Source organism: Populus euphratica, unplaced genomic scaffold (assembly GCF_000495115.2).
Source record: "Populus euphratica unplaced genomic scaffold, PopEup_1.0 scaffold67.1, whole genome shotgun sequence".
NCBI classification, from domain to species: Eukaryota; Viridiplantae; Streptophyta; class Magnoliopsida; order Malpighiales; family Salicaceae; genus Populus; species Populus euphratica.
Window position 1 is genome coordinate 844,249 of NW_011499914.1, and position 7,838 is coordinate 852,086.

At 29.7% G+C, this 7,838-nt stretch overlaps 2 protein-coding genes across 2 annotated transcripts in view; both read right to left on the bottom strand.

The window, feature by feature from the left end:
- Window positions 1–522: 522 nt before the first annotated feature.
- LOC105134408 (leucine-rich repeat receptor-like serine/threonine-protein kinase BAM2) overlaps window positions 523–7,838 on the bottom strand; it is an 11,819-nt gene continuing 4,503 nt past the window's right edge. The window contains exon 2 of the transcript XR_843976.1: window positions 523–777. The gene's annotated coding sequence lies outside the window, so the exon portion shown is untranslated. The remainder of the gene's footprint in view (window positions 778–7,838) is intronic.
- Window positions 772–2,463, bottom strand: LOC105134409 (Leucine-rich repeat (LRR) family protein). The gene is made up of 2 exons (XM_011038810.1): window positions 1,750–2,463; window positions 772–1,594 (listed from the first exon to the last, which is right to left on the bottom strand). The coding sequence occupies exons 1-2, from the start codon at window positions 2,248–2,250 to the stop codon at window positions 851–853; spliced, it is 1,245 nt and encodes a 414-aa protein (XP_011037112.1). The 5' UTR covers window positions 2,251–2,463; the 3' UTR covers window positions 772–850.

The window sequence follows — 7,838 nt, forward strand, 5'->3', positions numbered from 1 at the left end:
GCAGCCACTATGCATCCATCCATCGTTCCAACCTACCAGCCACAAAGTAATTACTGGTGTATGTCTTTTCCTTGATAAGCAATATCTAGGATTTAAAGTTGTTCCTCCATCTTCTCCATTTCTCTAGCTCTGCCCCACCTTTAGGAATTGAAATTATCTTCATCTTTGATTAAATTTGTTTTTTCTCATTCCCTTTTACAGGTGATATTGATACAGAATGTAGTGAGAAAAACAAAAAATGAACTCCATGTCTGTCAGAAAAAAACATTATATGAAACCTCAATGATGCTACGCATCTTTTGGTCTCGAATTAATGAGTATCTATAGTTTGCTCCTTGATAACTTCATCTTTATTAAAACGATAACCATCGATGACCCTTCTGACGTGTTTGGCATTGTGGTGAAAACATCGTTTGCTCAAGATTATCTATAGTTTCTTTGTTTTTCAGCTTTCAGTCACCTATTTATACCACAAAAAATAAAGAATCCACTGCTCTTTTCATCCACATTGAATCTGGGAAAGTCTCTGTTGTTTGATGTGTTGATAAAATGTAAGTTGCAACATTACAGATAATTAAGATGTGTTGATAAAATGTAAGTTGCAACATTACAGATAATTAATTTATCCAATGGATAAATGGAAATTTGTTCAACACTGGAAATGCATTAATGAAGACTAGAGATTATGACACCTTCTCCTTCGCTGGAACCACTGAACTATACTTTGGATGAAAATTAAACTCGCATCCCACCCTTGATTAGGAAGTGGAAGCTTGCCTCACTGGACTTTATTATAAGCTTGAGTACATGGAATTTGTTTGATGATCCGTTGTGAATTATCAGTAACTTCTCAAGTGCTGTGATCTTGCTGCCCGTCACACTCTGAGTTTGCCCTTTGCCCTCCTCTGCAAAACCGAATGTTTGGCGGACACCTTAAGCAATTGTGTGCAAGGTTGGCTCTAACTGCCACTGTCCCGTTAATAAACTGTGGTGGAAGATTTCCTATCAGAAAATTGTCTTCTAAGAGCAAGCTTTTCCATGAACTCCCCAGTTTGGCTCCATATTCTAGTGGGATTCGTCCAGAGAACTGATTATGGGATAGATCAATCGATGATAAATTCGCTATATTAACCAAGCTGATGGGCAGATGACCATGCAACCTGTTAGCGTGTGCGTCCAGCACACGAAGCTGTAAACCTTCCCTGGGGTATGGCAATGGCTCCATTTCCGTGAATTGATTATTTGAGATGTTTAGGCGTTCCACCAGAGGCAAAGTGAGAATTTCCTGACGAATAAGACCTGAAAACCTGTTATCACTCAAATCTAGTATTGTGAGGTGTTGGAGGACGCTCACAGGTGAAATGTGTCCTGATAGTACATTGTGGCTCAGCGACAATTTTCTCAAGTTCATTGGAAGATTGGGCACAATTCCATCTAGATTGTTGCTACTTAGATCCAATGTGCTCAGCTGCCACAATGCGGATAGGTCTGGAATTCTGCCAGACAATGCATTGTTTGACAAGCTTAACTTCACCAAGCTTCTCAGAGTTGTAATATCGGCAGGAATTTTGCTAGAGAGGTGGTTTTGTGACAGGTCTAATATTTGAAGATGCTTGAGATTAATGATTCCTTGAGGTATTCTCCCAGTGAAGAGATTTTGAGTCAATGATAGTCTGGTGAGCTTTTGAAGGTTGGCTATGGTTTCTGGTAATGGCCCCCGGGAGTTTTTTTTGCTTATCCTTAGGGAGGGTCTAAGATTTGAAGATGCTTGAGATTAATGATTCCTTGAGGTATTCTCCCAGTGAAGAGATTTTGAGTCAATGATAGTCTGGTGAGCTTTTGAAGGTTGGCTATGGTTTCTGGTATTGGCCCTCGAAAGTTGTTTTTGCTTATCCTTAGGGAGGTAAGCTCTGTCAGATTCCCGATCGATGCTGTTAGAAAGCCATCATACCCAGCAGGATCAAGATCAATTGCCATTATACGGTTGGCCGACTGGTCTGTAGGGAATGTGCACACGATCCCTTGAAATAACCCTGCAGCCTCACATGGATCGAATGTGAAATCCCAGCTATGGAGGTAGGAATACCTCACAATTGAGACGGGATCGACAGCCTGCATCAGTGCCCGAAGGGCTTCAATATCTGATTTCAGTGTTACTGAATGAACTCGAGATGGTATATGGAGTAGAACAATGGATACAGTGACAGAAAGCAAGCAAGAAGAAAGGAGGGAGCGCAGTTGTTTGGCCATTGGTTCAAGGGAAGGCCGGCGATCTAAACTTTCGATGGATTGCTTGGTTATCACAGACTTCGCACACTTATACACGGATGATTCATGACTATTTCATTGCAAGAAAGTAATTTAGAAACCTTTAAAGAATGATTTCATGGCGGTCATTCCACTTGAAACCATTTCAACTACCCTTCTTTAGAAAAACAAGATTGTGATCCTCAATTTTGATCTAAAAAAGCAGCATGAGAAATGTTCTTTCAAGGAAGACACTTGTTAAAAACCTTGTCCCGGCGCTCTCTCTGTTTTTATCTAAACTAATGCCTAAATAATTTGTAAAAATCTTTTAAAGGGATGAATTTGAAAAATAAATTAATCTAATAAATCATTCAAGACTAAATACTTTATAATTGAAATAATGATGATCAAATTTAATATAAAATCAAGTGGAAGAATAAAATTAAAAAAACAAATCAATTCAATAAATAATTCAAAGCAAAATATATTGTAATAAAAAGAATGAGGATCTAATTTAACTTAATAAATAAATAGTTATACTTTCTTGTATTTTTTTCAATAACTTCCATGATTTTCTAGGAGGAAAGAGAGGAGCGAGAAAAAAATTCATTGTCAAAGCTCTACTACACCGCTTTACCATACATACATTGAACCACCGTGATGGAGGTGGCACAATGCATCTAATGTCGCCTTGAAAAGCGGAGTTAGGTCTTAGGGCGCTACATATGCCACTCGAAAAGCGCGAGCGATGCCTAATTTTTTACATGTGCCAGACACCTCTTAAATAAATATTTATTTACATTTATGAAATTATTCAATTACCCCAAACCCAACCCAACATGAGAATTACAAAAAAAAAAACAATCATGAGGAAAAACCAAAAGTGCCCCTCCCTATATTACTATTAATAGGGAGTATATTTAAAAGGCATTTAATTAATTAACCAGTACAAAAAAAATACATAAAACTCGAAAATCTCTAGGGGTTTTTTTTCCTCTATAGGCCGTTTAGTAATTATATTGTAGATAAAAATATAAAATTACCTTCTAACCCCTAAATTCATGCTATCCCACAAGGGGAAAAATACCCCTTTTATTATGGATTCGCATAGAGAAAAGTTGATGCCTTATAGTATAGAGTATAAAGAGACTTAAATTCCAAAAAAAAAAAATTATAAACCCATGCTATTTCAAATTTAAATTTGATTTAGATTTAAAAATTAAATTTGAAAAATAGATTTATCTATAATTTGTTTAAACAAAACACAATATAACCCTTAAGTTTCTTACAAGTTAACAAATCACACCCGTAAATAAATATTGATACCAAATCTTTTAATTTCTAAATTTTAACCTCCTTAAAAAAATAAATTTAAACAAATAGGGTTAAATTTAGGTACAATTGCATCCTATTTACAATACTTACAATACAAAAGCATTGGAAAATTTATTTTTTTTTGGCTTTATGTAGTAAGTTTGTAAAGAAAAATAAGCATAAAAGCACCTTTTGTTTTTCAAATCTTGAAAAACTTTGAAAGCGATCATTTAAGAAGCGATCAACCTTGTCAACGAAAAACTCAAATATTTTTAGAAATGATCTAATTATTAGAGGTGACCTACCCGTTGTTGTTAAAAAAATCAAAGATTTTTTTAAAAGTTATTTAATTATTTTAAATGACTTGCTCGTTGGAAAGATATAAAGATTTGTCTCATTTTTATAGGTGACCTTTCTAGTTGCGAAAAACACATATTTTTTAAGTGGTCTAATTCTCCTGAGTGACCCACACAAGTGAGAAATACAAATATTTTCAGTTAGTTTCATTATAATGAGTGACATGCTAAAATGAAAAGCATACAAAGATTTTTCAAAAATAAAAACCTTGGAGAAGTATTTTCAAATTTGATTATTTTGAAATGGTTTGTCTTTTGATGGATCTCGTAGGGATGTTTCTTGTAAATTCTCCGCAAAAAACATTATTCAATGCTTTGGAATTAGACGATATGAATCTTTACTTGGTTTGAAATAAACTCCCAATTTCTTCTTAATCTCTTTTTTGCTTTATTGGTGAGGTCTAATATTTCTGATCCGAGTCTTCATAACTACTTAACTTCTATCTCACTCAAGCTACTCTATATAAATATTTTCTATAATATTTTAAATTTTACACAGGTCAATTTTTATGGTGTCTATTGTGATTTCTTTACTTGCTAGAAATTCTTTTTCTCATTAATGAATTTAAGTGAATAATTCATTACTCGTTTGTCTTGTTGCTAAAAGTGTTCATTCTTCACTTTTACTTTGAAAGGATCAAATTTTCTTCCAAATACAATTTTGCCCCTTTATCCTGACAATCACATGTGTGTGGTATCATGCCAATTGTTCTTCCAAGTTAGGATCTTTATGGTGATGGGTGAAAAAAAGAAGAAATTCTTGTTTCTTATCAATAAGAAAAATGGAGCTGTCATTTAATATTTTGGTTATTAGAAACCACAATTGGTTTTAGAATCTGTATATAGGGACTAATTTTGTATAAGAAAGATATATCACCTCAAATACATTTTGTCTGATGTATGTTGCATTATTTATTTGTTTAATATAAGCTAAGATATTGTTGTGTTTTCTAACTATTTTTCTGCTTAAGGTTTAAAAAAAGTTTTTTTTGATAAGAAGATTTTTATCTTATTAGGTTGAAATCTAATCATTTTAAAGTTAAAATGTAAAAATAAAAAAATATCTTTTTATTCAATATCAGTAATACATTTTATGTATAAGTTCATAATCTTGTATATTAAGGAACAAAATAGATTTTTGAGATTTTTTGAAATGTAGGATAAGTTTTCATGACTTTAATAAATTAGCTATTAAATCTAATATGCATGCAAAATAAAAAAAATTATTTTTGTGATTTTTTTAGTATGCTAAATTATGCAAGTTTTTTTTTTTTTTGAAAAACTTGGTTATGTGCATATAAATAAAAACACACACATATTTTTTTTAAACAAGCAATCTTTTTTATTTTTTCCCTAAAATTTTGAAAAGAAACTTATATATTTAATATCAAGTCAATATTTTACAGTATAAATTTATAATTCAAATATCAAATAAAAAGATTGGAAAACATGTGAGGGGCCCATAAAAAATTATAAAATGATTTTTGATTTTTTTTAAAAATTATTTAAGATTTATTTAAAAAAAAATATAAATAAATTAGCAAAAACAACTATAAAAAATTTGTTAAGACATTTTCATCACACACATTCTAAAAAATAAAAATAAAAAATTAGGACCGGAAAGAAAGCACTTGAACATCCTTTTCTTTTGTTTAAATGAGAAGAAGATGATGAATAGTGAAATTATGGTATATTTTAATTTGATATCTAAATCTTTGAAATTTTGTAATGAAACCTCCAATCAGCATCAATCAGCATTAATTGTTTGAATCCCACCTTTGATTTTTATTTTTATTACATTCTTAAATTTTTATGTTTATGTTTTTTTATAAAGTGATTATTGATTTTAAAATTCTTCAATTTAACATCTAATTATCTTTTAAATTTTAATTTTTTTGTAATTTTATTTTTTTTACCTAATTGAGCTTGTATAAAGTAAATTCTATCCTTTAAAATTTTAATCTTATCAATTAACTTCAAATTAGATTTTCAAACTTAATGTTTTATTGATTAAATTCTTAATAAATTTTTTGATTTATTAAAGTCTAATTAATTCCTTATACTTAATTAATTCTTTTAATATACTTAATTAATTCTTTTAATTTGATCCAAATTAAGTCCTTATACTTAATTAATTCTTTTAATTTGACCCAAATTAATTCTTAAACTTAATTAATTTTTTATTGGGTCTATAATTAAATCAAATTGGCTTATTAAAAATCTAATTAAATTCTCAAATTTAATTTTTATAAATATTTATCCAATAATTATTTTATTTAACTTTAAATTTACATTGTGTTTTAATTTTGGATATAATAAAATACCAGTGAATTTTCAATTTTGTCTCTGAAACTCTACCTTGATTTTTCCATGTATTTAAAACATTTTTCAACCTATGCTTACGAGGTAGCCGGTCTTTTTTTTTTTTTTCATTTTAAAAAAAGTAATTTAAAAAAAAATCAGAATTGAATTATGAAACTGACCATAAGCTCTAAGTATGCCTTGTCGTTAACTTAAATAAAGAAGAGCTTGGAAAACAAAAGGAATGTGAGGGAAAAGGTTGGGAGTTTTGGCTCACGTGTTCTCTTTGTGTTTTTTGTCGGGTAAGAAGACTCTGCACAGGAGAAGATAGCTTTGCTTTTTTTTTTTTTTTTGTGTCTTCTCCTTTTTTCTAGTTCTCCTTTTGTTAATTGCGGTTCAGGATAATATTTATAATAAATGAATTTTAAAGTTCGAAACAAATATAAAATTATTATTTTTCAAATTTTAATTTGATTAGATTTAAAAATCAAATTTGAAAAATAGATTTATCTATAGAAAAAAAAGTAATTTGGATATTACTTGCATTCACCTAATTAATCAATTTATTGAGTTTTTTTTATATTTTCTATAAAATAATATAATTTTATAATTTTTTTAAAAAAATTAAAGAATTAATTCTAATTAACTTGAATTTACCTTTCAATTTATAATATGAACCTTGCTATTAATTAACCCATAAATTAGGTTTTATAACTTTGTTATAAAAAAATTTATATAAAAAACACAAAAATATTTTTAGTTAAAGATATAAAAACTTAAAATAAATTATTTTTTATAACATTTTTGAGTGAATTTTTATATTTTAAAATATAAAAACACATGTTCTTATTATTTTTTTCTTGAGATAATAACTAAATAATTAAATTGATCGATTTATATTATAATAATTTTTATATTAAAACGGTTTAGTCAAGTGATTTTTTTAATTTAATTATTAATTTTTTTTATTAAAATTTTAAATTATTTATAAACTAGCTAAATCATTTCCATCGCATTAAAATATTTTTATATAGTTTAATTTTAGATGGGATTGTAAAAAACTCTCACCTTTAAATTTGGAGCTCAGACCCATTACTTGTCAATCCCTAATTGGCCCAATGATGCAAAGAAAATTAGTCAAATCTATAAATAAAAAGGACCAATGCTCCTTTGCAGGTGCGCAGCACATGCCACCACCCTCACATAATTCCCTTTCCTTCTCTAGAATCCACTAACCGTTACTTGCATACATAGTTTTCTTTTCCTCGGTTCCTTTTTAGAATAAAATCCCATCACCGGTAAACCCAAGATACGATCGCCAGAAAACACCATCTAAATCTCCGGCTCCAGGTCATATTCTTAGATCCATGTTTAACTGTATTTTTCTGTATTTGTTTGTGTGTATGTTTTAATGCAAATAGATTAGGTAGATTGATTGAATGGTACGTGCTTGTGCTGTGATTTTGATGGGATTCGGGGTTTAAGAATTTTTTGGGATTTATTAAAATGGGTTGTTAAGATTTTGTGTCATTGAGGGATTTTCGTGATGGGCCATAGAGAGGTGGTTTTATTGTTTTTATTGGAAAAGTCTGGAACTATAGAGGATTTATGGATGAAAAA

What these genes read in the sequence shown, in the direction of transcription:
- LOC105134409 (XM_011038810.1), bottom strand. Translation starts at nt 2,250, where the DNA reads ATGGCCAAACAACTGCGCTCCCTCCTTTCTTCTTGCTTGCTTTCTGTC. An exon ending in AGCATCTTCAAATCTTAGAC is followed by an intron (nt 1,595 to 1,749) that starts CCTCCCTAAGGA and finishes CAAATATTAGAC; the next exon opens with CTGTCACAAAACCACCTCTC.